Raw genomic sequence first — 27,894 nt, 5'->3', positions numbered from 1 at the left:
TTTTTTAATCCTTATTATCATTAATTCTTTTTAATGAATCTCCTTTGCTGTACTTTCCTTTAGTTCTGTTTCTGTCACCCATCTGCCCCATAGACCGACTGTTTTTTTTTTTTTTTTTTTTTTTTTTTTTTTTAGTTGTTGTTGGGTGGAGGACCTGTTGGTAAAATGTCTTGGCAGCAGTCTTTGGGGACTGGCCCCAGCGCTGTCAAACGAAAGGCAGACATTGCTACCTCTCATGTCCATCTCCTGATTCTCACCCTTAGCAAACAGACGGGCAGAGATGGGGGGACAAGAGACAGGGACGGGGGGGGGGGTCACCTTTATTGTGAGCGCCGTTCGTCTCGCTGTCAAGTAAAGCTCTCCTAGAGGCTCAGCCTGTGCTAAGACACAGGCCGTCACCACTGTGTATGCTGACCGGGGTTCAGCTCAACCAGGAGATCAGGAAAAGGAGAGATGAAAAACTGCTGAAGCACGTACACTCGACATGTTCGCCCTTCCTGTTTGACAGTTAACCGCGATGAACACCAACGAACACATCCCTCCATGTTGTATGTGAGCATACATACCCACGCACACACATGCACAGATGCGGTCGCACATTTACATGTTAGCTTCCTCTTTTCTGGAAAGATGCCTGCCATCTGTCTATGAATGAATGTCCTTTTCTCTCTTATTTTCTTCTGAATTATTATTTATTAATAAACATGCACTGTCCATGTTCTTTGCAGTGCATTTTAAAAAACATCTAAAGTATGTAATAAATTGCTAGTTTATAGATTTTAATTGTCACATACATTTCAAATAATTAGTTCTGGTTAAGAATTTGCTTATTTTAGTATATACACAGATGAGTTTGTAATATTTGAGGAACCATTCTTGGCTCCAACAGTACTTTTTCTCAGCTGTATGTCCCTGTTGTTTTAAAAGATAGTCAGTGTCACAGACATCGATGTTGGGTTGTTAGTGTACAAAGTCATTCAACACCTGCACAGCATGTGTGTCCCTTCCTGTACCAACTCCCCAGTGAGGGCTGTGATTTTCATACAAAAGTCATAAGGCGTCAATGCTTGAGGCCGGCCAACAAAGGCAAATGGCAAAGACAGGTTTGAATGGGATTGAAGTTTCAGTCAAGCCACATTCATAAACTCTATTTTAATGATGTTACTTCACTTCTCTGTTGGCATCACTGTTTGTATGGGATGTAGCTGAAGCCACCAGAAGCCTTCTTACTTTGTCAGCCTTGTGCTAAGAATCTCTCTTTTTGTGCAAATTGACATTTCCAAGGAAATAAATGAATCTTCAACCTCCAAATATACATCGAAGTTACACCATGAGTATGTGGCCAAGTCTGTGTGTTGTGTTCAAGGGAAAGCAGAAAAGTGGTATTTTACTAGACATCAATCAAGGCATCAAACCTTCATCCGACGTCACAGTTCTGTCTCTGTCTTTTCATTATGAACAGCCAGAGGAGAAAATCTACAATACAACATAGTGAAATTAAAGGACTTCATAAAAAGTTCTAAATATTTTTCACTTTGATATTCTGTATTCTTAAATTATGTCTGCAAAGTAACTAGTAAATGTCGTTGCCAAATAAACATAGTGAACATGAACAAGGCCAGAATGCACTGCGTAGCTGATGATGGAAATGGAAGCAGGTGTGCAGGTGGGTGCAGAAGTCAGGTGATTAGAGGGAAAGTCTGAGGGATGGTTGGTTAATCTCTAATAGAATATTTTAATAGTTGTCTCAAATGTATCTTGTGCTGCAGCGCTCCAAAGCTTTACACTATTGAGTGAACTTGCTTGAAAAAACACCAAAAAGAAGAAGTGTTAGTTCAGTTTTCTATTCTCTGCTGTGTCACTGACCACTCACACAGAGCACCCAGTCTGCCTCCGCCATGGGGAGCACACCAAGGACAAGCTTGTTCTATTTGACCATAGGTGAGAAGCATTTTCTCAAACTGAAATTTCCTAATTGTTTTTTTTAAATATACAGATAGCACAGGACGGAGGACTTTCAGAATTACTGTTCAATTTACAAATCCTCACACTTCTCTTTACTTTTAATTAACTCACAAAGAAGACATCTTAAATTTCATTTTTTTTCTTCCCTGCAGTCTCTCTTGTCTTCACCTTATCTTCACCTGCTGCAGGTCAGTCCATTCTCCTCGTAAAAGCCTCGTCATTTTTCATGTATTCTCTGTGTGACAATCGAAATGTTGTACATTACTGTCTCTGTCTTCTTTCGACAGATATTCAGATCAGATTAGCTGGGTCTGGGTCTACTCGGTGCTCTGGAAGGGTTGAACTCTTTCACAACAACACCTGGGGAACAGTCTGTGATGACGACTGGGACTTGAACGATGCTATGGTGGTGTGCAGACAGTTGGGCTGTGGTACAGCACTGAGTGCACCTCTGTCGGCCCTCTTTGGTCCAGGAACTGACCCCATCTGGCTTGACGATGTGGACTGTTCAGGAAGTGAGAGGTCTCTAACTGAGTGTCAGCACGGAGGATTTGGGACACATGACTGTGGACACGATGAGGACGCTGGTGTGGTCTGTTCAGGTGAGAGGACATTTGAATCAATGTTCTACATTTCGATCATCCAGCCATTGTGTGGACTACGGTTAGGACACTCATGATGCAAGTCTATGTCTTTGGTTGTGGGAATAATCATTGCCTCCTTTCTTAACAGCTTCAACATGATATATCTTACACACACGCACACACAGACACACACACACTAACATCAGTTGGGTTCAGGTGGATCATTATTGGATGTGGACAGGGTGACACCAGGTCTGCTCATCACTGGTGGATTTTTTTTTTAGTTGTTGTTGGGTGGAGGACCTGTTGGTAAAATGTCTTGGCAGCAGTCTTTGGGGACGCTGGCCTGAAGACACGGAGGAAGATTCTTGGTGACTGAGGAGATTTCGTCAGCGCTGTCAAACGAAAGGCAGACATTGCTACCTTCCACATCCATCTCCTGATTCTCATCCTTAGCAATCAGAGGGGCGGAGATGGGGGTAAAGAGACAGGGAAAGGGGCGTCACCTTCATTGTGAGGGCCGTCCGTCTTGCTGTCCACCAAGTAAAGCTCTCCTAGAGGCTCAGCCTAACCTTTGAAATGTTGTACATTTCTGTCTCTCTCTTCTTTCGACAGACATTCAGATCAGATTAGCTGGGTCTGGGTCCACTGGGTGCTCTGGAAGGGTTGAACTCTTTCACAACAACACCTGGGGAACAGTCTGTGATGACGGATGGGACTTGAACGATGCTATGGTGGTGTGCAGACAGTTGAGCTGTGGTACAGCACTGAGTGCACCTCAGTCGGCCCTCTTTGGTCCAGGAACTGACCCCATCTGGCTTGATGATGTGGCCTGTTCAGGAAGTGAGAGGTTTCTAAACGAGTGTCAGCACGCAGGATTTGGGACACATAACTGTGGACACGATGAGGACGCTGGTGTGGTCTGTTCAGGTGAGAGGACATTTGGATCATCTACAGAATATCAAATAAATATAAACGTCTCCTCTGCTGTTCTACATTTCTATTGTCCAGTCATTGTGTGGACTACAGTGAGGACACTCATGATGCAAGTCTATGTCTTTGGTTGTGGGAATAATCATTTCCTCCTTTCTTAACAGCTTCAACATGATATATCTTACAAAATTGTGACCATCAGTTTCACAAACCAATGACAAACACAAAAACAAATGCTTCATACAAAAGTTGTGTGTTCTGTGTTCTGTCTCTAGGCATGCAGATCAGATTATCTATGTCTGCTTTGTGCTCTGGAAGAGTTGAAATCTATCACAACAATACCTGGGGAACAGTCTGTGATGACGACTGGGACATGAACGATGCTATGGTGGTGTGCAGACAGTTGGGCTGTGGTACAGCACTGAGTGCACCTCTGTCGGCCCTCTTTGGTCCAGGAACTGACCCCATCTGGCTTGACGATGTGGACTGTTCAGGAAGTGAGAGGTCTCTAACTGAGTGTCAGCACGCAGGATTTGGGACACATGACTGTAACCACAGTGAGGACGCTGGTGTGGTCTGTTCAGGTGAGAGGACATTTTGATCATCTACAGAATATCAAATAAATGTAAACGTCTCCTCTGCTGTTCTACATTTCTATCGTCTATCGACTCACCCTAACCATGACCACTACAACAACCAGACCATGCAGTGTTATCTGCTGGATAACAACTCTCATCATTTCTGCTGTGCATGAATTATTTCTATGTCCATAAGCATAGAGTGAAGGTTTCTCTTTTATGTCATCCACACAAATGTGATATTGCAATAGAATGTTTAAGCAGAAACAGGAGAAACAGGCCTAAATTTCTTGGTAGTGTAATTGTTTGATTTCTCTTTATAATATTTGGTGCACACATAACATACTTAAGGTTCTGTAATGTGACGTTTTCACCCAAAGTCATGATCTTTTCTTAGACCTAACCAAGTAGTTGGTTAGGTTTAAACCAAGAAAAACTACTGTTTCCCACTTTAACATCGTGAAGATGAAGGTCTGGTTCAACGTAAACCAAAGCAAACAGCACAATGTTAACCACGTGACAACTAAGGTGCGGCACGTCTATTCACTTCTTTAGGTATGAGGACATGTTGAACATGATGTAAACTCTGGAATTAAATAAGGTTTCTGTTACTGAATTTCTGACAATTTGAAAACTGAGACATTTGTTTTTGCATTTAGTTACACCAACTATTTCAAACAACACTGAAAATTATTACTGCAATTCAAGCCATTCTGTGCTGACACAGCATTCCCACTGTGTCAAATACTGATGCCAAGTCGCGGCCGTAAGGGCACTATGTGGTTCTAGGGAAGTGGCACTATGTGCCCTTTGGCATGAGACACACCAGGTTTTTAACTAACTTCACTGTAAACCATCCATCCATCCAACAATCCTTTGCAGGGTCACGGGGGGGCTGGAGCCTATCCCAGCTGTCTCTCGGGCAAAGGCAGGGGCACCCTGGGCAGGTCGCCAGCCTACCACAGGGATACATATACAGACAAACAACCACGCACACCACTCATTCACATCTATGGACAATTTAGAGTCATCAATTCAGCATGTTTTTGGACTGTGGGAGGAAGCCGGAGAACCCGGTGAGAACATGCAAACTCCACACAGAAAGACCCCAGGTGGAATCGAACCAGGGAGCTGTGAGGCAACGCTGCTAAGCCCTCACTGTAAACCAATGTTGTCAATTAGAGAGAACAGAGCAAAGTGTCATGGTATAAAGAGCAAGAAAATACGCAGATGGAGGAAGGTGGGGTGGATGAATGGGTCAAAGAAACACACGGTTTTACCCAGGAGACTGAGGTTTGTGTCCTGTGAGAAACTAAAAGTGAAACCTTTCACTCTGGGAAACTCTGGAGAAGGACTGGCCAGCCCCTGTCCATGAGTTTTGTTCCAGGGCTGATGCTTTGCATGAAGGTGATGGTATGACTCCACATTCTACACCAACTCTGGCTACTTTCCCACCATGAAGGTGATGTTTCACTTCCCTACAACCAGTTCTCGTAGCCACCTTTGCCTGCCATCCAATTTGCATATAATTGGAGATATCCAGCCTTACAAGAGGTAGGCCAACAAAGTGGTAGCCTCATGTCATCCTTTCTGGCTCAGCCTGACCAGGCACTATAGGCGAAGGCCTTGCCTGTGACCTCTATTCACTGTGTTAAGGTGGCAATTCTCAGATTATCACTGTCTACACCAATTTTCAATTGTGTTATTATTTCATTTATCTAGAAATATCTCCCAGTGATGGGAAATCAGTTGCTGTTGTTCCTATATTAAAACCAGGAGACTCAACTGAAGTTGCAAATTACAGGCTCATGTGTCCACTTGAAGAACGGTGAGAGATGGGTAGCTGCATGTCAACAAGTTCCTCTGCCCATTATAGTTTGGGTTCAGGAACAATGAGTCCGCTGTGACATATTTTGTGGTACAAAAGGAAATTCCTATAGCATGTGCTGAACTTAATTCAATAACAGTCCTGTTACCAGACAAAAAACCTTAGGAAACTGCAATTGTTTCACATTTTACCTATGAGGCAATGATGGTCTGGTACAACGATGGTCTGGCTCGACCTAAACCAAGCAAACGGCGCCCATCTCACAATGCTAACCATGTGACATGTGCCAGGTGGAATCTCTGGGTTACACCTTCTGGTGTTTGTCCATTAAGGATAATATCCATCCGTCTGCCTAGAGATCAAAGAAAAACAGTGATTTCTTATTACACACTCTTTGGTGATGTGATGATTGTTTGTATACCCACAGTGACAGTGCAAACAGGAAGTACCAAGAGTTGTGGTACAGCTTCCTTATCTACTCCATGGCACCTCATGAAACGATGGATATTTTTAAGGATAAACTGAAAGGTTTTTCCTCTCCTAGGGCCTTTGTTGGTGCTGGTCCTCTCAGTAGCTGCTGGGATCCTGCTGCTCCTGCTGGCCCTGGTGGTGGTGGTCTGTCTGGTCTGCAGGAGAAGACAACCAGCCAAGCAGCCTGAAATCCTCATCCAAACCCAATGTCTGTGCTCACCAGAACACACTAAAACTAGCTGTTGCTGTTTGTCAGATTTTCAAGAAACACGTTTATCAAAGTCTCTGCTTCTTTTTTAGAGTTTGTAAGAAATAATATGATTTAACATTTCACTTTTATGTGAAGTTTCTTCTGACGCTTGTGTTTCAGTGATGGTCAGGAACAATGATGAAGACACAGACGGGAAACAGACAGAGCAGGCAGGAGGAGTGGAGGATGAAGATGGCGATGATCATGATTATGTGGAAGTGGAGACTGAAGACAATTATGTAGTGGCTGTAGAGATTTGTGTTAGAGAAGTAACCAGTGATGATGACTATGTAAATGTAACCACGTTGTTTAATGAACAAACTGTGTACATTGATGAAGAGCATGAGGATGTTTATGAAAACTGTTAAAAGTGTCACATTGATTACTGTGGGTAAATCAACTTCTGAGCCACTGTCAATTTTTTTAGCTTTCGAATTTGCATTGAATCGATAATTTTGAAGAATTGCAGAACCTGGAAAACAAAAAAAAATTGTAATGCAGACTAATATTAGCAGTTTGAAGTTGATTCTTTATTGCATTGGCAGTACTGAATACATAAACCAGTTTCTCAGAATCAGCTTGAGATTAGAATTAAGTTATTCAAAGGTGTTCTAATTATTTAACTGACGTTTAAAGTCGATGTGCCTCTCCACTAAAAGTAGGATTTGCATATCTTCACTGTGATGTTTGAGCTTCACTGTGCAGGATGCTGTATATGCAGAGTTTGTCTTCACATTCATCTGCTGAAGACCGAAAGATTCTCTGTGCTCTCCTTAAACTTGAGTTTAATACGTATACCAGCAGGATTTTGTGACATCACAAGTAGTTTGGAAGCCAGCCATGGTCTCGAATGCAAACTGCACAAACCTCCAGGTCACACTGAGAATGGACTTTTCAGTGAAGATGGAGACCAGCAGTTAGCCTTCTGAAATGAAAAATACCCACATATTCATAGATTCTGAATTTTTCGATCAAGGAGGAGATGTAAATGTAATTTTGAGAATTTGCAAAGACAAGTTTTTTGTGGAAAACCATAGCGGACATTTATCATTGTAGGGATTTTCAATATCTTCAAATATCTTTATATACAGTATGTGCCAACGTGTAAAATAAATCCTTCCTGGCAGTATCATTAGCTGTTTATACAAGTTCAGACCTATGAAACTAGAACTAGTTTACATGATTTAGACCACAAAAAGAAAGAAATGTACAACATTGACATTATATGAATGATAGGATATATTGTTTATATGTTACCAACTGGGAACATAGAATAAACAGCAAAGGTGTGAGGAATGACCCTTGTGGAATGCTTTGAGATCTTTTTTCAAAATATTTAAAACTACGATGGCAAAATAGATTCTTCAATCCTTCAGGTAGGAAGGGAGGGCACATTTCACAGAAATTTGTTGGAAAGTATACTGTATATTGCCTATTTGGTAAGAAAATTGGCCTTTTCACATCACATTAGTGGAAACTAAAAAACTGGTGGTTCCAGCTTCTCAAATGTGAGAATTTGTCAAGAATCCCTGCCAGAGGCGGTTCTGGCTAGACTAGCGCCCTGGGCGAACCATCCCTTGGCACCCCTTGGACTACTTTATTAAATATATTAATAAATACAAAAAACGTAACTAGAATAAAGAAAAAACAGATGAATAAAATCCCTGAAGAAAGCAAAATAAGGCAACTCTATATATAATCTTTGCTCATCAAATCAAGCAGTTTGTTCTGTATGCTGTAACTGAGGTAGCTGGTGTGACCAGAGGTAGTTTTTTGGACCCGGTTAAGGTGCTCTTTCATTATTGGGTCAAATTGTGCCATCAGTTCAACCTCTTTGAGGAAATTGCCATTAGATGGCGCAAACCATGTTTCTGTACTCCCCCTTAGTGCCAGATTTCTCACTGCCAGAGACCGCACAATCGCAGTCAAACAGGTCAACACTGCTCTCCATCTCATCTTCTCAGCCTCTAGAAGTGCCATCTCCTGGTTATCAATTGATTCCCCCTTTTTTATCCTGACTGCCAGTTCTTTTCATACTTTCATGGAGTTGAGGTGTTCTGGACTGTTGTCGTGAGAGGTGAGCAAATAACTTGCATGTTTCCAGTCTGTCAGGCCTGAGCTTGTTAAATGAATTGTCCTCTTAGAAAAGAGTTTGCAGCAGAAGCAGAAAAGGCTGTTGTTTTTCTCATAATAGACTAACCAGCTTCTGGGAATCTTTTCCCCATTAACCACCATTTGAAATACTGGTGATGACAACTTCTTCCATCCAACTCATTTCTGGGGAAAGCAAAGTCAGCAGGTACCTCACTTGGTACGCTCGGCACCCGGGCCAAATCAGGGTACTGCTCACTCTCTTCCCTCGGGGGCATGACTGAATCTGCGATCTGGGTGTTGACACTGTGAACAGATAAGCATGGATAGTTTGTCACAAAACCCCTTCCCCACCCCAGGATTTTCCCTGTCTCCCAGTCTGTGTGGGTTATGCTTGTGAAGCCAGGGAATGCCCAAAATGAGGGAATGCTCAATCTCGATGGTTATTGTCTATGGTCAGTTCACAGGATTCAGTACAATGAGTCACTTGGAATAAGAATCGTCCATTCAAGGCACTGGAATTTATGGGCTGAGAAAGTTTCTTTACCGCTAACTGGAAGTTCCTGGCTATTTGCCAGTCCAAAAAATTTTCATTTGCCCCAGAGTCAATCAGCGCCTCTAATTCACATAGCTTTTCATTCAGTTTCAATGTTACCTTGGTTAGGACGCGAGGAGGATTCTGCTCAGTCATTTGGCTCACCAACGCCCTCCTCTCGGTTGGTGAGCCTCCTCTTTTACCTGGCAGGCCGCTAGCAAGTGACCCTGCACCCCACAGTAGAAGCAAGCGTTCTCCCTGCGACGACAGCTCCTCTCTTCCGTGGTCAGCTTGGTTCTCCCAATCTGCATGGGCTCCTCGGCTCCAGGAGGTGGCGATGTAGGAGCTGGAAGATGAGAGGCTTGCTGCAGAGAATAGCGGTGCTCCTCGTCCCTCGGATTCCGTCTCCTCTTTCCCGCTCGCATAGTCAGGAGTCGATTTGGATGGCCGTCGCTATGATGGCTTCCAGGTCCGGGGGCAGGTCCAGGGGAGCCAGCTGGTCCTTCAGCACTTTGGATAGTCCGTTGATGAAGGCATCATTTAATGCAGGACCGTTCCACCCGCTGTTGGCTGCTAGTCTGCGAAAGTCTATGGCATAGTCAATAACTCTTCGCTGGCCCTGCTTCAGTCGCAGCAATGCCTGGGAGGCTTCATGGGCTGGGGACTCGTGATCAAAAATATTAGATAACATCTCTTTACGTCTTGACACACCATGGATTCCCTTGACCATTCAGCTGTAGCCCAGGCCGAGGTCCTCCCCGAGAGGTGGGAAATCATAAAGGCAACTTTAAATTGTTCATTAGGATACGCACCGGGATAATGCTTGAAGTGCAGACTGCATTGTACCAGAAAGGATCTGCAAGAATTTTTCAGGAGCTCCGAGGCGTGGGGCTCCCAAAGCTAGGCCAAACACATGGTGTTCAACAAGGCTCCATCTTTGGGCCCCGTTGTTCCATCTGTAAATGCTCCCTCTAAGATATATTATTGAAAACACAGTGAAGAAGGCAACCTACATCACAAAATGTCTTGTTTATCAGAACTCTAGTAATTGGTCTCCCAATACTTCCTCCCGAAACAACTGCATTTGGTGTTCCAATGTCCAAACCCACTTGATGGACATAACTGATTTACAGATTTTACTGATCAAGCTTGGAGCAATGAGCTGGCTCCTATTTATGCTGATTTACTGCCCCACAATCACAAAGTGCTCAGACAGGGCCCACCAGTTCTGATGAGGCTTTTGCATTCAGGGCTTCTCAGCTCTGGATCATTATTATTATCATTATCATCAATGCAGCCCCATGCACACCACTTCAGCATGTGGAAAAAATAAAGCTTGGCAGGCAGCTGTGCCTGTCAGGAAGCTGTGGATTTAAGGGGGAACTATGCATTGAACCCAGATGTAGACACACGCGGGCGTAGATAAAATAAACAAATTTATTTAACACAACGAAAACCCAAGACAACCAAAACTCAGGGGACTAATGACTAAAGACGCACAAGGGTAAAAGAGTTCACACAACAACGATGCAATACAGGGAATGACAACACATGTACACAAGACACAACGGAGCTAGGGACAAGACTATGAATAACTATCAATGAATAAAATAAAGAACAGAAAATGCTACCGAAGGAGGAAGAAACAAATGGCTAACCAAGACCTTAAGAACTAACTAACAAAACAATAGAAACAAAAATCACTTCTGAAAACTCGGAGGAAAATAACACTACAAAGAAATAAAACAAAACCAAAGAACCATCTAACAAAGAACTGAAAATTGGCAATGACTAGTGGTAGTAAAACAACAAAGCTAGACTATTGAAATTATAATACAAGGAAAACTTACAGGGAACACGGCACAGACATGAACACAGACAAACTAAGGGACACTCACATGAAACACGGCACAGACAAGAACAAAGAAACGCAACAACGAACACTCACTATGGGGGCTATGGCTCTGAAACGGGGCATGGACATGAACACAGACAACACAAAGGAAAACACTTACTAGGAACGTGGCATAAGGTCAAGGCAAGGTTTTAAGGGGCAATGGGTGACACAGACAGCAAGGTAGCACAGACAACGACTGGGGGGAAGACACAGACTTATATACACAGGGCAGGAACACTAATGACACACAAGTGAAACACATCAGACAATCACAAGGGCGGGAAAACACAGGAAGTAAAGTAAACAAAGAAACAAAACATAAACCTTCAAAATAAAACAGGATGTGACAAAAACCAGACAAAGACAACATACAAGGGGAAACTTAACAAAAAGCCGGCGTGCACAGCACGGGTCATGACAGTGCCTTTTGGTTGCTATCATTGTTAAAGTGAAGGGTTTTAAGGACGGCCAGTCTTGATAAACATCTCCAAGAAAAACTTTGTAAACAGCTAGCTTTAAATAGTTATTTATTCTGTAAATAATTACATAACATAATAACATAATAAATACAAGTACAATGCATCCATTTCGAAGCGTTTCTGTCAAAAAAGAATTTTAAAAGCCATGTCATGAATGTGTTGCCTTGGTGCTGCAGCATTTATACTTTGCGCCCTTTGGTTTTGAGATGCTGAGTGTTAAGTGTGCTGTAGTTTCAGATAAAAAATATTTAAAAAAAACACCAGAGGAAGAAGAGGAAGCGTTCCAGGAAGGATAAACTATGAGAAGTGTTTGTGCACTGTGGCTTTTTGTTCAGTTTTCTGTCATCTGTGTTGTCACTGATAAATAATGCAGAGCATCCTTTGTGTCAGCCATAGGGAGCAACAGAGAAAGCTCCACTATTTGGTTCTGCTTCTGTGAGACACATTTCTTTCACATTTTTCTGTATGCAGATGGTAAAGGACAGAAGCCTATGAGAGTTTAAAGAACCATTACTTTATCTGGGTACAATAATCTAAATCAGAAAGTAATCAAGCGTTCTTTGAGTACCGTCCCATACCATTTTTCTTTCCTATAGTCTAGTCAGGAAGGACAAACCTATAGAGTTTTATAACGGCAGAGTGTCAGAGGATTTGAAACACAGTGAGGATGCTGGTCTGGTAAATGGACTGTGTTTATGTAGCACTTTTCTAGTCTTAACAACCACTCAAAGTGCTTTTACAACACTAGTCAGCTGTCAGACACACACACACACACACACACACGTGGCTATTTGAGTCACATATCTGATATATGTTGTACCTCTAGAAAACAGCCTGACTGAGGGGCCAAAGAAACCTAATCCAAATCCACCTCTGTAATTATTTTTCAGTGAGCCTTCCAAAGTCCAGCATCTGTCTGCTGGTGAGGTTACTCTGGGTTTTTAGGTGGAGCATTCATTTTGAAGAAAACCAGGTTCCAGAAAAATACCTCTCTTAACTCCAGGATTCTTTCTGGACTCTCTGGGTTCAATTTTGACAGACAGTCACATATCTATAATCACATTCAGGGGCGCCGGACTGGGTGGTAAAGGGGACTTGATATACAGGGCCCTCGTGTAAGGAGGGCTCACATACAAGAATTTATAGCTGTGGATGTGGGGAGGGGCCCATAGAGAATATCTTTAATCAGAGTCCAGATTTTGTGGCAGGCCCCTTATATTGGGCACACAGTATGATCTTATACACTATTTGTCCTATAAATTCCATTTGTAATCCAGAGCTGGGGCAAAACTATTCTGATGCTCCATCACCTCAGCACCCACAGAGCTTCTGCTGCTTCCAGGCTGAATTTTGGGAAAGTGTTTCTAGAATGATGCACAGAACATGAAGGCGAGTTCCATCTGATGAGACGGTGCAGCCATGAAAACATGGTGTATTTGTCTTGAATATTTCACTCAGTGTCAAGTCATGTTGCCTCATTTTAATGAAGAGCTGAAACAAGTTGTTACATAATATAAATGAGACACTGTCCGACGGAGTGGTGTAGTGTTTCTGTCATTAAATGAAATGTGAGGGGCAAATGAAAGTTTATGCTGTGAAGAATATTTGAATATGAAACATGACAACGGAAGTTCCAGCAGCAACTGTAAGTGTGTATAACACACTGTACAAACCATAACCTACACTAAGAGACAGGACTGTGCAGTGCATCATGGGACATATTCGAGACACTGAATTTTTTCAGTAGTTGTTGGAGGTGCCTCTTCCTCCGTGGCTTGTCTGACCTGTGGTGTTCGCCAAGGCTCCATCCTTGCCCCCCCCTTGTTCCGTATATGCTGTAGGTATCCTGCATCATACTACATCACATAATGTCTAATAATGCTTGATGTCCCAAAACTATATAAGTTTATTACTGTAAAATGCATTAAAGTACTGTAGAAATGTATGTTAACAGTACAACACTGCTCAGGCTAGTGATTAAAACATTTTTCAAAATGCACACCCTGAAAACTGCTTGCTCAAAAATGACTTGGACAAGTCATGTTCTTTTTAGTCATTTATTAAAGCCAATGCAGCATCCAACACATTCAGTAACTGACAAATTGAAAATAACACATTTTTTTGTAGAATAAAATAAACACCATTCCTCATGCTGAACAGGTTCTCAGTCTGCATGTCCTGGTCCATGTACTCTTAATTCACTTCCCATTTTCCTTGAACTATCACAAGAGATGCCTCTATCACAATACATTGATTAAAGGCCTAGCATCAAACACATTCCGTAGTTGTTGTTGTTGTTTGTATAATATGCTTCATACAACCTGGTCCTTCATGTAGATTTATAACAAATCAATGGAGGACCACATTTTACCTCGTACTATAATTAGATTACAAATGAACAGTTTAATGTGGATGACCAAGCTAGCTAACTCAACTTAGTTTGTTGGTTGTGTAGAAATCCAATCCCGTGGCTAGAAAAATCAAATAAATTGACACTATACTGGTAACATGGTTCAGCAGAAAGATACACAGTTTTGTCAGATGCAAAAAAAAAATACTGTATGATATAGTAAGATTTTACAGTAGCTTACTGTTATATTTTGTTCCTCAGAGGAATTGACATTTACAGTGTTCAACTGTATTTTTTACAGCGGTTTGTTACAGAGCTCTCTCGCGCTGATCCTGAGGAGGTCATACATACATTTACATCATTATGTCTTCATTGTTCTAATTCATTGTATTCATAGGGTTTAGCCTATCTCACTCCTTCAATTTGTAAGAAATTCAAAAAGACACATGGACTGATCACATTTAAACCAATGAGCTGTCTCCTGTTCATATCGATCTGCTGCTCCTCCGCTGCCGCAGATCCTCAGGCGGGATTCTTCCCTGTTGCTAAGTCCCAGCTCAAGACTAAAGGTCAGTGCAGTCAGGGCTCCTCTGCCTCAGGATCTGAGGCTGCAGAGCCGCGAACAGCTGACTTTACTTTACTTAAAAACTGATATTAATGTCATTTAGTTGTTTACCTTTTAGTTCTAATGTTTTATCTAGCTGTGTTTGGACAATCATTGTGTCAGGGGAGGGTTTACAAATCAATCAGGATTTTTTTTTGCATGTAGCTTTAAATAGACAAATTATTCTGTAAATAATTGGATGACATAATAAATAACAGTAAACAGCAAATACATATACAGAGGTAATAGCTCAGAAGTGCAGTGCACACACTTAAAAGTGAGTTTTGTGCTCCTTTTATGCACCAAAATGGAAACATATGAGGAAGAGATAAAGCTGACAGAGCCATTCAAGTTGCTGTAGATCAACAAAGAATTTTAAAGGCCAGAGTATGCTGTAAACTTATTGCCTTGGTGCTGCAGCTTTTGTGCTCTGCGCTCGTTTGTTTTGAGCATTTGAGATGTAGTTCTCTGTAAGTTCAGCTGAAAAGAAACCACCAGACCCAAAAAGCGGAAGTGATTCAGGAAGGACTGAGCTGTGTCAAGTGTTTCTGTAAAGCACGGTTTTTAGTTGGTTTTGCTGTCGCCTCTGAGCAGCCTTAGTGTCAGCCATGGAGAGCGTGCAGCAGAGAGACCTTCGCTGTTTGGTGCTGGGTAAGAGACGCATTGCAAAGTTTAATAAAGAAAGCAGCTTTTTAAAAGTGGAATAGCTGCTTAATTGGATGCTATAGAAAGTCTTTAGGAGTCGTTTTAAGTTTATAGATCATTCTCTTCATTTGAATAACAAACGGGACCTCAAACAGAAACAAGGGCAACTTTTATTTCTGCACTTACTGAATATAATGAGCCATATTTTCTCTTCTATAGCCTCTTTCCTCTTGGCCTCAACCTCACCTGCTGCAGGTCAGTCCATTCTCCTCTGTGACGCAAAAAATTATTTCGGTTTTCAGTTTCAATCTATGTAAATAGCAAAATAATGAATGCTATGTTTTACATGCCTGACAGGTGATAACATCAGATTAGCTGGGTCTGGGTCTACTCTGTGCTCTGGAAGGGTTGAAATCTATCACAGCAACGCTTGGGGAACAGTCTGTGATGACGACTGGGACTTGAACGATGCTATGGTGGTGTGCAGACAGTTGGGCTGTGGTACAGCGCTGAGTGCCCCTCAGTCGGCCCACTTTGGTCGAGGATCTGACCCCATCTGGCTTGATGATGTGGCCTGTTCAGGAAGTGAGAGGTCTCTAACCGAGTGTCAGCACAGTGCATTTGGGAAACATAACTGTAACCACGGTGAGGACGCTGGTGTGATCTGTTCAGGTGAGAAAGCTTTTGGAAAACTATTTTGAATAAATGTCTGATTTTGTGTATATTTCAACACCTCGGTAAACCTTGTTATTGTGGCTTGTGACACCAGAGCAGTTCAAGATTCATGATTCAAGATTGTCTTTATTATCACTGAGCAAAGCATATCAATGAAATTTGCATTGCAACCCCCATGTTAGAAACAATAAGAAATATAAGAAAGTAATAATAAAATAAAATAAAGATACTAGAATAAACTAAACTAACATGCAGAAAAAAATATGTGTAAATGCAATAAAAATATACCAGAAATGAAAATATACTGTGAAGGTGCTGGAAAAGAGCTGGTGACCACACAGTGGTTCTAAAGCGTGCTTTAGAGCTAAAGAACAGAATAACAAATTAATGAATAAATTAAACTGGAATGTAAGTGAACAAGTTTAGCAAATGTTTGGAATATTGTGACAACTTACATTCTGTGTGAGCGATCGAAAGTTCTATCCTGCTTTTTCTTCTGTGTTCTGAGACATCAGATTAGCTGGGTCTGGGTCTGGGTCCACTGGGTGCTCTGGAAGGGTTGAAATCTATCACAGCAATACCTGGGGAACAGTCTGTGATGACAACTGGGACATGAGCGATGCCACGGTGGTGTGCAAACAGTTGGGCTGTGGTACAGCGCTGAGTGCCCCTCAGTCGGCCCTCTTTGGTCCAGGAGCTGACCCCATCTGGCTTGATGATGTGGCCTGTTCAGGAAGTGAGAGGTCTCTAACTGAGTGTCAGCACGCAGGATTTGGGACACATGACTGTAACCACGGTGAGGATGCTGGTGTGGTCTGTTCAGGTGAGGAGAGATTTTGAATTCCTTATTTGACATGTCTTGTAATAATAATCATGATCATCATGATAAGCCTGACTGTCATTCTGAAAAGCGTCTTGTATACTGCACAATGTTTAACTGAAAACCAAACGGTTCCCAAAACTGGGCCAAAACAGGAAATGTGTTTTATTTTTATCATAAAAAATGTTTGCTAATCTTGTTGAACAAGAAGCATCGTTAAAGGACTACACGTCGAGGGAGAACATTTGAAACATGAAATACCTCCTGTGGTCTAGAAAGGTGGCTCTGAAATACTAACCAGGAAAAGCACCAGCTCTGCCAAAGTTAAAGTCAGAGTTATTACCAGAGAGCAGCTGCTTTGTATAGCCGTGTTTTTATTGCCATGGTAAAAACTGAATAAGCACTACTCATAATAAAGCCCAAAGAGTCATGAGTGTCATGAACACACATAGTAGACAGTTGGTGCATCCCAAATTCTGACCGTGACAGTCGTCTTAGGTGGTTGCCTTGCCGCGACATGCTAACTGAACTCCGAAAAACAAAAGGTAAACACAACTCAAATCAATACTGGGTCTCAACTTGATTGTGTTTTTCTTTCAGCGAGCCTCCCAAAGCCCAGCATCTCTATGAATCCTGGGGAGGTTACCTGGGGTCAGGACGTCAGCGTCACTTGTTCAATCTCAACGGACCTTTTAGGTGGAATATTCAGTCTGGAGAAAACCTCAAGCTCATTCAGAAAGAGCCAAGCGTCAAGTGGCAAATCTGCTAGTTTCGTAATCTCTGGAGTGAACTTCGATAACGAGGGATCGTACCAGTGTCAGTATGCGAAAAACATTTCAAATCAACGCTTCAGCTCCCCGTTGAGTGACTCTGTCTGGCTCTCTGTCACTGGTAAGAAAAAAAAAAAATGAAATCAATAATGAAAGATAAATAATCAAACGGAACCAAAATAATGAGTCAAAGTAAGTGTAGTTCCGGTCAAAGCGACACATATAACGCTCTCATGTTGTGCTGTTTTTCAGTGAACTTCCCAAAAGCCAGAATCTCCATGAGCCCCGACGGTGAGGCTGCCTGGGGTCAGAACGTTGATTTCACTTGTTCGATCTCAACTCCGGTTCTGGGCGGAACGTTCATTCTGAGGAGAGCTTCAGACTCATTCCGAAAGACCCCAACCTCAAGCACCAGCTCTGCTACCTTCAGCATATCTCAGGTGGACTTTAATAACGAGGGACAGTACCGGTGTCAGTATGAGAAAAGCAGCCTAAGCCGGAACTTCCAGTCCCCTCTGAGTGGCTCCGTCAGACTCATTGTCACTGGTAAGAAAAATAAGTGACTTCTCTTAATCTGAATCTAATTTCTCAATCCAGAGGTTTATATTTTAGTCCTTTTGTACCCAGTGAAGCTGCAGCAGCCCAACATCTCCCTGACATCCCCTAATGGAGGGTTGGTGTGGAGTCCTGAGGGTGCAGAGGTCACCAGGGGCTACAGCTTTGTCTTCACCTGCTCCATTAACTCCAGATACCCTGAAGGCCGCTTCTTTCTCATCGTCTCTGGCTCCAACATCACTTACACCAAGCCAGCAGTTAACCTCTCAGCCTCCTTTAACTTCCCTGTGGCTGAGTATGAACACCAGGGAAACTACAGCTGCGTGTACGAAGTCGCACTCTCTGCGAGGACATTCAGCTCTACTCAGGCGGCACAGATTGGTGTCATCATTAAATGTGAGTAGACTTTGGATTTTAAATTAATGTTTGTCAGGTGCAGCCTAACCTCTAACCTAATTTTTGCAAGGGGCCACATGAGAAACCTGAATTGTGTCAGAGGGCCGCACCAACGAGAACTTAATTCTGCTCAAATTTCTCCCATTGTAAAATGCACTATATATTTTGAATAGCTGGTAATGGTAATCGGCAGAATAAAAATAATCTGTAAATATTTATACAAATAGTCTTTGTGAAATTGTGGTGTATAGGTCAAATAAGAAAATACTCCCATACTACATACCACACATTTTTTTTATTCTCCAAAAGTGCAACAAACGTGATTAATGCTCTCACTCTGCTGACGTTAACTATTTTAGTTATAGCATCAACAACATGGTTCATTTTTAACACTTCCTGATGTGTAATACAATGCAAAAATGTCCATTTCTGCACAGGGTTCATTTCTGTCACTTTATCCTGCATTCTCTTCAAAAGTTCAAAAACATTTCTCCACATCAGATTAGGGCAACCGTCCGTGGTCACACCCGCCAGCTTGTCCCATTTCAGTCCTAACTTGTCCAAATATGTATTTACCTCTGTGAACAAGTAGTTGTCCCTTTCATTGACTGCATGGCTGCCAGCTCCTCCGTGATGTGACAGTCTGCAGTTATACCATGTAGGAAGATGAGTAACTGGGCGGTGTCATGTACATCACAGCTCTCATCCAAAGCCAGAGAAAAATAGTCAAAGTCGGCCGCTCTGTTCTTCAGCTGAAGCTCCAGGTTTCCAGCGATGTCCTCAACGCACCTCGTTACAGTACGTCGGGAGAGTGGCACGTTTTTAAATGCTACTTTTTCTCCAATAAGCACTCCTTAATGAACTCTCCATCAGGAAACGCCTTACTTTTTTGGCGATTTTGTGAAAAATTACAAAGCTCGTCCTGACGGCTGCATCTCTGGGTGTGCAACGTTTTCTAAAAAGTCCTTGCTGGGTTTGCAGTTTTGTTTGCGACCCATCAGACTCCTTTACACGCGTTTCATCAGACAGATTTCTGTATTAGTCCTCATGTTTGGTCATGTAGTGGCGATTCAAATTGTAATCTTTTAACACAACAACCTGCGTACCACAAATGAACCACACAGCTTTACCTTTGACTTGGCAGTCCATGTCTTGTTGAAAACATTCGTTATCAACAGCTTTTCTGGGCGTGCGCCAACATATTGAGGGCAACCTGGTTGGCATCACTTGTCGCTGTTCAGCTTCACTCACAGCTCACGCACACATGTGCGTCCATACGAAAGTAATAGGAACGTCAAAATAAAAGAAGCACACTTGTATTGCATGCAAGGCAGAAATATTTTTAAATAGCCTATATGTTCTAATTTATGATTGGCCTCATGCTGGCCGGACAGGGACGCACAAAGGGCTGGATGTGGCCCGCAGGCCGCAATTTGCCCAGGTTTGCGCTACACAAATAGGCCTTGATACAAACTGGAGACGTGGAGGCAGAAAGGGAGAAAGAGAAAGAAACAGAAGCACATGAAAGAAGGAGTGTGCAAAACTCAACTAGCTAGAAACGGAAACCTAACTTCATTGTGGTCACTTCCTGAATTTAAAATAAGCACAGATCTATTTCTCCGAGCAGTGCTTTGCTCAGCAAAATGTAGGTTCTTTAGCCTAAATTGTGACAATTTCCGGCAGGCCCTGGCTGTGGCACTGGTTCACGACCTGGGTGCTGGGAAGCTCTGCATTGGAATATATTCTTTCAGTTTGAGTATTTCATGGTGCTAACTGATTTTTCCCAACTTAAAAAGGCAATTTAAGAGTAATCGGATGGTAAGGTGCTAATGAAGCTCTTTCCTGGATTACATCTGATCTGATTAACAGCAGCCAAACTGTTAACCTTTGGGACGACAATGGGGTCCACCAAGGTCCAGGACATCGAGTCTATACGGTGTAATTGAAGTATAAATGCTGGTGTACTGTCGTCTCCTTATGTTTGTCAGCCTGTCGGTGGTGATTCACCGCGGTGCAACCCTCGTGCTCGACGGAAAAAATGAAGCGGCAGACTTCACAAAAAGCTTTCCTTTCTATTACTTTATTTCTCTGCCACTGGCTGAGACAAGGTGTAAGCAGCTCTCTTCCACATGCATGCCGGGAAACAACACTCGGTGTAGCTGAGTGCTTGTGAAACGGTAGGTTGTTTTCACGAAACAAAAAGGTGTCATACATCTGGAGGAATGCGGGAGAATTATGGGGGAGGACAGTGAAGAACAGGAGACTTGGTAGTGTTGGCAGGTGTGCACTGCACCTGACATGCCCAGCTGGGGTAGGGTGCACGGGTAGATTTGGTCATTTGGTTCACGCTTTCAAAGGCTGCCAGGCACCGCAAGATGGGAATTGATTGCTGACTTTAAGGTTTTTATCCCTGACAGCAGGGCAGTTTCAGTGGAAAGACTGACTGGATACAGACTAGTTTGAATCAGTCAATTATTTTGAGGAAGTGTGAGCCTCGGGAGAAAACTCACACTGTAAAGTAGCAGCACATTAAACCTAAAGAGAACAGACATGTTTAGATGGATAAACTGGTCCAATGTTTTCTCTTGTAGTGCCTTTGCTGCCGCTGCTGTCCTCGGTATCTGCTGGGATCCTGCTGCTGCTTCTGCTGGTCCTGCTGGCGGTCTTCCTGCTCCGCAGGAGAAGACGAGCTGAGCAGCCCGTAGTCCTCGTCCACACTCAATGTTAGTGCTCGCCAGGATACTCGCTTTCTCCATTTTAAACACACGCTCTCATCAATGTGCTCTCATATGTACTTACAGTTTGTTCCAATGCTTGTGTTTCAGTAGCTGCCAGAGTCAGGAACGATTATGAAGATAGCGAGGATGAGGAGCAGGATTATGTGAATGTTTTCGTGGACGCCAAGAAGAACCTCGAAGAGGAAACAGGGAGGATGGAAGAAGAGGAGAGTAATGATTATGAGGAGCCAGAGAGTGACGAAGATCATGATTACGAGGATGCCGACCCCGGTGCGAATTTCATACAGGCCAAGGAGGTCTGTTGCAGTGTAGAGGAAAACAGAGGAGAAGAAGAAGAAGAAGAAGAAGAAGAAGAAGAAGAAGAAGAAGAAGAAGAAGAAACCAGTGACGATGAGGGTGACTATGAAAATGTACCCCACTCATTTGATGACCAGATCGTGGCAATTTATGAAGGACATGAGGGTGTTTATCGGTAATTTTGAGGTGTTGGTCAGCCTGTAGCGAGAAAAACTACAAAAACTCTTGAATGGACGGCTGTAGATCAAGGTTTTAACATTAGAGTTACTTGGACAAGCCAGACAAAAACATACACAATTTCTTGTTAGGGTGGCCTATTTGATGTAAATCTTGGGCAAAACACATGTGCATTAATCTCTCCTGTCCAGGAGCTAAGTCCAAACCCTGTGGTTTCTGCTTCCCAATGTTTAAATGTGTAGCCAGGCTTGCCCCAAGGCGCAAGGTATGCCAGTGCGGTTAGTCCAAACTGAAATATCTCAGCAGCTGTTGGATGGATTACGATGAAATTTCGTACAGACATTCGTGGTCCCCAGATGATGAGGCCCTCCCTGTCTGCAAAAGCTCCACAGAGCTGCAAGTGCTCTTATTTAACACCGGGACAAGTACGTTTGGAGTTTGGTCTGTTCTGACTCTGCAATAATAATTTCAAAAGCAGTTTGCAATTCCCCCTCTGTCTTGGAAGAAAAGTCATGTTTGCTTATGTAAAACAATTGTGCATACAGTATTTATGTACAGTCAAGGCTGAATTACCAACTACATAAAACAGGTACTGCATGGAAGATAGTTTTGCTAATTTGATTAATAATGCAAATGATCATGAAGGTGATTCCCACATTATTGGCTCGTGTTGTGGCCCTGTGTCAATGTAGTTTCAATAGCTTTATTTTTTTAATGGAACATGAAGCTAGTTTGGATAATTACACTGGTTCCTGTCTGGACAGAATGAAGCTGCAGCTTCATTATATATGGCCAAAAGGCCCCCAACAGCAGACTAAAGCCCTATGACCCCCTAAGAGATCAGTCAAATTATAAGTGCAGAACGTGCAAAAACCACTTCATTTACTTGTTTTGTCTGATACATAATACACTAAATGCTTGAACATTTACTGTATGCATGTTTTCAAAGTACAGTGTGGTTCTTGAAACCCATTTCAGTGTATTACAATGAAGACCTTTTCACTGTGGTTGAACATTTTCTTTATATTAATTTACCTCACCGGCTAATCCACACTTCTTGTATTATCAAACTAGTAGGTAAAGGAATGAATGTTTCACTTTCTTGCTGAGAATTTAGTGAGAAGATTGAAACCCGTCTCATTTCTGTATGCATGACAAGCTACTGCCAGCTGTTGATTAGCATAGCACAAAGTCTGGAAACCTGGCAACACAGCTAGCCAAACGAGATATGAATCAATTCCGTGTTCATTACTGAGCTTTAGAGGTGTTGGTCGGTGAATTTTGTTGCCTTTGGACAGAGCGAGGCTATCCTGTTTCCCCCTGTTAGTCTTTGTGCTAAGCTAAGCTAACCCGCTGCTGGCTCCAGCTACATATTAGCAGAACAGATGTGAGATTTCATCTTACCAAAATAAATGAAAATGTTGCTTTAAAGGCAAAAGTATATTTTTGAAACTATACCTTACATGTATAGTCTGTTTTATTCAAATAATAAATTAATTTGAAATATTTTTGTCCATCTTTTTGCACATGCACACATAACCCAGATATGACTCATGGGGGGTTTTAAGTTGGATGGTCTCATACAACCATAAATAATGGCCAGGCTTGGCTGCCTGGCGTAATAATAACACGGTAATTTATAGCTGAGGAATCGGCAGCCATCTTGAATCTCCCTTTCTATTTCTGTCCCTGGCATCCCCTGGTTCACTGACACACTTCTATATTTTTTGCCCCCCTGATGAGGCAGAGCTTACTGTCTGTCTTTACTTGAGTCTGATGATGTCTTAATCCATCCTTTATTCAAATGTGTGTATCCAAATCGCCATAAGCACAAAGCTTAAAAAGCACCACGACATCTCTGTGACGCTGTCAACAAAAACAAAGCTCACTTAACATTAACAGGAGTATTATATGCTTGGTGATCATACCGGATTATATTTAATTCATCAATACTAACGCAAACAAAAGAATACGTGAGCAATCGTCTGAGTCACAGATTGATGCTGTTTTGCTTATTTTGTCTCAGCACACAGTAAAAAGCAGAAGTGAGAAATGCCACGACGTAACAGCTGTTTCAGCCAGTTCACCGTTTGAGCCAATGGCGTGACGGCAGTTTTACAGTAACACCTCGGCGGCCACAAATAGATGTGACACAGGCTCCTTGTAATGTTGGCGCGCTGGCTTCACACACGCACTCACACATGCAGACAGATTCTGGGAAATGTTAGCGCCCTGAGCTCATCCCTCTGAGAACGAGTTATGAAGCCTTGCAACCCGAGGCGAGGCGAGCGCTGTTCACACTGCCGGTCTGCACGCTCACGTCCAAACAGCTGCTGAAGTCTGATTCTTGGCTGTCAGTTTTTATGTGCTTCAGGAAAAATAATGGATGTAGGTCACACCATATGGCACATAAACAATATGTGAATATCATTATTCAATCTCTTAACACGTGTCCAGGCAGCTTTGAGAAATACTCATTCAGCATACGCTCCAGGACAGTTTGACATTGCAAGCAGCTGCTTAGCTTAGCATAAAGACTGGAAACAAGGGGGAGCAGCTAGCCTAGCTCTGTTCAAATGTAACAAAATCCACCTTCCAGCACCTCACTTCCTGAGACCTTGTCATCATCGTTTGGTTGCCTGGGAATCGGCAGAGACTGACAGAAGTTGAACTAAATTGCCTAAAACCATGTGTTGCTTTTGCAGTTTGGTTTTTGTGGTCATAGTCAGTCTGTTTCCCTCTGTTTCCAGTAATTATGCTAAGCTAAGATAACGGTTGCTGGCTGTACTGTAGCTTGTACAGACAGGAGAGTGGTATCGATCCTTCCATTTAACTCTTGACACACAAACAAAACAGTATGTGTTCAATTTCTTGAAAGTATCATAATGGAATTATTATTGGTTGTTTTGACCCTGCCTGTGTTAACTGTGCACTCCCATAGTCCTATTACATTGTTGCTGAAACTCAACTTGTCTTCATCTAATGAATGAAACAATTAGAGAGCAACTTCAAAAACTTTTGTTTATCTGCCTTTTCTTGTTTTTCCCTGAATTCACTGGGAAAAAATGTCCCAGACTCCCTTTAAAATTTGGTATTTTGAGTAAAGTTTAATCCATTTATTTGTTAACTTGTTAATTCTTCTCCTCTTCTTCCAAATAATCGCCATCATTTTCTGGAAGTTCTTTATTCCAAGAGTTTCTCTAACTGTAAACTCAGTAAAACTGTAAAATAAGTAAATTTAATAACTTGACATAATCTACAAAAAAGGAAACTTGTTTCATGTTACAATTGATTGTCGTGACATCATTAACCATTATATGCCATGACCTGATTTTCAGAGTCTAGTTACTAGGTAGAAATCAGAACAGTGCACTTTTATTGGCTCAGTGAATAGCTGCGGTCCATTAGAGTGGAAGTCCAGTTTTTACTCTCTCTTGAAGTGTTTTTTGCTTCCAGTCACAAGTGTGAAAAGACATTTGTTGAGTAAAGTGCCGAGAACAGTCTTTACACACATTATCAATTCTTTCTTCACACTGCTACATGAAAAATGGGTAATGAGTGAATCTTTTTGCTGCTCACACACTTCAGAAATCTGTACTTGCAGCATATAATAAGAAGTCAAAGGTATAAGACTGCGGTGTGAACAGGGCCACATGCACACAAACCCAAACAGGATATGACCATGAGCTGTCTTTAGCCTTCTGATGAGTTGCAGGGCATTCCTGACCTTGCTGGCACACGCTAACAAACAGCAGTGACCTCATGGCGTCCAAATAGCACGGAGGGAGGGGCGGCTCAGGACAGCTGGGGTATATAAAGAAGAGGAGTCCTGCATAATGTCCCAAACAACCTGACAGAGCAGCAGCACGAAGAGGAAACCCTGGAAACTTAGCTCTCACTCCCTCCAGAGCCACGCTACCAGGACACGAAGAGGCTGCGACGCACAACGCTCACGGCTTCCTTTACAAACAAAGTCAAGCGTTCATCGGGAAGTGTCTTTTGACGCCGGCATGATGTCCCAGCACGCGGCCTTGACCAGCCTGTTCGGCGATGACCCTTTCTTCAGCCAGGAGAGGCTGCTGTGGCCGCTGCGTCACGAGGCCCTCTCCTCACTGCAGCAAGACTTCTTCCACCAGAGAGCCAAGCTGGCCGACAGCCTCCTGAGGGAGCTCCACGACGGGCCCCACCTGCTCAAACTTCACCAGTTTCCCCTAATTTCCTCCACTTTGGCAAGGTATGTAGCTGTGGATCGGCTATGTGTTAGGGCCTTTTCAAACCTAGAGTTGGTCCGCTCTGGTCTGAATTAGTAGATGAGTTAGTCAAGCTGATACATGTGTTTCTTCAAGTGGACCAAAGGACATCACTGAAGGTCTTGTGAAAACGTCCTCTCAGCTCATTAGATGCTGGATGGTTGGATGTGTCTGTGGTCCTCTCTGAGGATCCTATCTGCCCAGTATCAACAAGGCCACGTACTCCATCGTTAGGCCAGATCAGACCTCATTTTATTCTCTAGCTAGCCACTAGTAACCCTTGATTTCACTCTTTGGTGTCCCAATATGTAATGTCAGCTGATAACAGGAGCTGTTTAACTCCAACTGGCAGGGTTTCAGATCGAGATCAGATCACATTGCCTCCACAAAAGAATTAGTTTACGACTGGACCTGCACCGCTTCCTCCTAAAGGTCTTGGTTCAGTCTTGGTCCACACGAGTACAACAGCTTTGCTCAGATCTGCCCAGATTAATCGTGCCGAGGGGAAAATGAACCAGAGTCTGAAACAACTCTGGTAATGCATGCAGGTCTGAAAAGCATGCAGGAGTCAAAGAGCTGATCTTGATCCAGATCCTGATTCTCTTCCAGGCTGACTGATGATAAAGAGCCGCAGAGAGAGACTCCCAGCATAGAGCTGCACAAGGAAGCTCAGCAGGCCACAGAAAACAACGCCGACCTGCTGGTGACCCTGGATGCTCGCGGTTACGCCCCCAGTGACATCACTGTCAAACTGGAGGGGCGGAGCCTGGCGGTGGTGGCCATGAAGCAGGCCGGAGCAGAAGAGAGCAAGTCCTGCTCCTCCTCATCCTCCTGCGCCTCCTTCTGCTCCTCGGCCTCATCTCAGAGGGGATTCGCCCAGAAGATTGACCTGCCTGCTCACCTCGACCTGTCCGGCCTCTCCTGTTCCCTGATGGATGATGGACAGCTGCGCATCCACGCCCCTGTGGCCAAGCAGCCAATCGGTGAGGAACGCCAGGTGCCCATTCGCTTCAGGACATCGCTGGAGTTTCCCATTTCCAAGGACAAGGCAGAGGAGGAACACACAGACTAAAGCACACACTCCACACACAGTGTCTGAATGAAATCACATTTTTAATAAAGAAGTATACATGCTTTTATGCCCACACACACGCAAACACACACACACACACACACACACACACACTTCCACTAAAAGACTGTCTACAAAGAGTAAAGTTTACTATTAAAAAATGAAGAGAATATCTATTTTATAATTATTTGCAATTTGTATAAACTGTTGAAATAAAGTGTTTGATTTTCAGGGATTTACTAAATAAAGAGATAACTACCTTTGTTTTGGACTCTTGTGACCACACGATGGTGCCAGAAACCAGTTTATACAGAGGATGGACCAGCAGGAGAGAGAGAGGATGAGAGGAAGAAAGAGAGAGAGAGGGAGACAGAGAGTGGGAGGAAGAAAAAGAGAGGAGTTTTAAATGCTACATCGCATTTAACTCTAGTCAGGTGACAAACTTAGTAATTTTAAAAGGTTCCAGTGACATTTGTTTTCTTGACGACAAGATATTTTGTTGGAGCGCCAGAACAGGGGATAAACCAAAGAGAGAGAGGAGAGGAGAGGAGAGGAGAGGAGAGAGGAGAGAGGAGAGGAGGAGAGGAGAGAAAAGGAGAGAAGAGAAGAGAAGAGAAGAGAAGAGAAGAGAAGGGAGGAGGAGAGGAGAGGAGGGAGGAGGAGAGGAGAGGAGAGGAGAGAAGAGAAGAGAAGAGAAGGGAGGAGGAGAGAAGAAAAGAGAAGAGAAGAGAAGAGAAGAGAAGAGAGGAGGAGAGGAGAGGAGAGACGAGGAGAGGAGAGGAGAGAAAAGGAGAGAAGAGAAGAGGAGAGAAGAGAAGAGAAGAAGAGAGGAGAGGAGAGAAGAGTCAGAACCCTATAAGCCTTTTTTAAGGGCTTAATTAAAGATAAAATAAAAAAAAAATCTTACTTATCTCTAGCAAAATCTAGCCATGCA

At 42.9% G+C, this 27,894-nt stretch overlaps 3 protein-coding genes across 4 annotated transcripts; all 3 read left to right on the top strand.

Moving 5' to 3' along the window:
* The first annotated feature begins 1,888 nt into the window (after positions 1–1,888).
* Positions 1,889–7,882, top strand: LOC121620914 (deleted in malignant brain tumors 1 protein-like). Its single transcript, XM_041957156.1, has 7 exons — positions 1,889–1,941; positions 2,118–2,153; positions 2,253–2,567; positions 3,165–3,479; positions 3,758–4,066; positions 6,433–6,567; positions 6,730–7,882. The coding sequence occupies exons 1-7, from the start codon at positions 1,899–1,901 to the stop codon at positions 6,975–6,977; spliced, it is 1,401 nt and encodes a 466-aa protein (XP_041813090.1). The 5' UTR covers positions 1,889–1,898; the 3' UTR covers positions 6,978–7,882.
* A 7,232-nt stretch (positions 7,883–15,114) lies between these two features.
* On the top strand, positions 15,115–24,606 carry LOC121620913 (deleted in malignant brain tumors 1 protein-like). Of its 2 annotated transcripts, none has more exons than XM_041957155.1 (9): positions 15,115–15,216; positions 15,430–15,465; positions 15,568–15,882; positions 16,394–16,708; positions 17,306–17,596; positions 17,728–18,021; positions 18,103–18,426; positions 21,018–21,149; positions 21,255–24,606. In XM_041957155.1, exons 1-9 carry the CDS (start codon positions 15,174–15,176, stop codon positions 21,638–21,640), a joined length of 2,136 nt encoding a protein of 711 aa, XP_041813089.1. In that variant the 5' UTR covers positions 15,115–15,173; the 3' UTR covers positions 21,641–24,606. The 2 variants fall into 2 exon arrangements, with proteins under 2 accessions (XP_041813089.1, XP_041813088.1); XM_041957154.1 differs by having other exon boundaries at positions 21,252–24,606.
* An 887-nt stretch (positions 24,607–25,493) lies between these two features.
* Positions 25,494–27,220, top strand: hspb9 (heat shock protein, alpha-crystallin-related, 9). Its single transcript, XM_041957753.1, has 2 exons — positions 25,494–25,872; positions 26,498–27,220. Exons 1-2 carry the CDS (start codon positions 25,649–25,651, stop codon positions 26,958–26,960), a joined length of 687 nt encoding a protein of 228 aa, XP_041813687.1. The 5' UTR covers positions 25,494–25,648; the 3' UTR covers positions 26,961–27,220.
* The last annotated feature ends 674 nt before the right edge of the window (positions 27,221–27,894 follow it).

This window comes from Chelmon rostratus, chromosome 17 (assembly GCF_017976325.1).
Source record: "Chelmon rostratus isolate fCheRos1 chromosome 17, fCheRos1.pri, whole genome shotgun sequence".
NCBI classification, from domain to species: Eukaryota; Metazoa; Chordata; class Actinopteri; order Chaetodontiformes; family Chaetodontidae; genus Chelmon; species Chelmon rostratus.
The sequence above is the reverse complement of the archived record's forward strand: the minus strand, read 5'-3'. Positions and strand labels throughout refer to the sequence as shown.

Coding starts and splice junctions, on each gene's coding strand:
- LOC121620914 (XM_041957156.1), top strand. CDS start 1,899: ATGGGGAGCACACCAAGGACAAGCTTGTTCTATTTGACCATAG. Junction 2,154..2,252: donor CTTATCTTCACCTGCTGCAG/GTCAGTCCATTC, acceptor TTCTTTCGACAG/ATATTCAGATCAGATTAGCT. Junction 3,480..3,757: donor CGCTGGTGTGGTCTGTTCAG/GTGAGAGGACAT, acceptor TTCTGTCTCTAG/GCATGCAGATCAGATTATCT.
- LOC121620913 (XM_041957154.1), top strand. CDS start 15,174: ATGGAGAGCGTGCAGCAGAGAGACCTTCGCTGTTTGGTGCTGG. Junction 15,466..15,567: donor CTCAACCTCACCTGCTGCAG/GTCAGTCCATTC, acceptor CATGCCTGACAG/GTGATAACATCAGATTAGCT. Junction 18,022..18,102: donor CGTCAGACTCATTGTCACTG/GTAAGAAAAATA, acceptor TTTTGTACCCAG/TGAAGCTGCAGCAGCCCAAC.
- hspb9 (XM_041957753.1), top strand. CDS start 25,649: ATGATGTCCCAGCACGCGGCCTTGACCAGCCTGTTCGGCGATGACCCT. Junction 25,873..26,497: donor ATTTCCTCCACTTTGGCAAG/GTATGTAGCTGT, acceptor ATTCTCTTCCAG/GCTGACTGATGATAAAGAGC.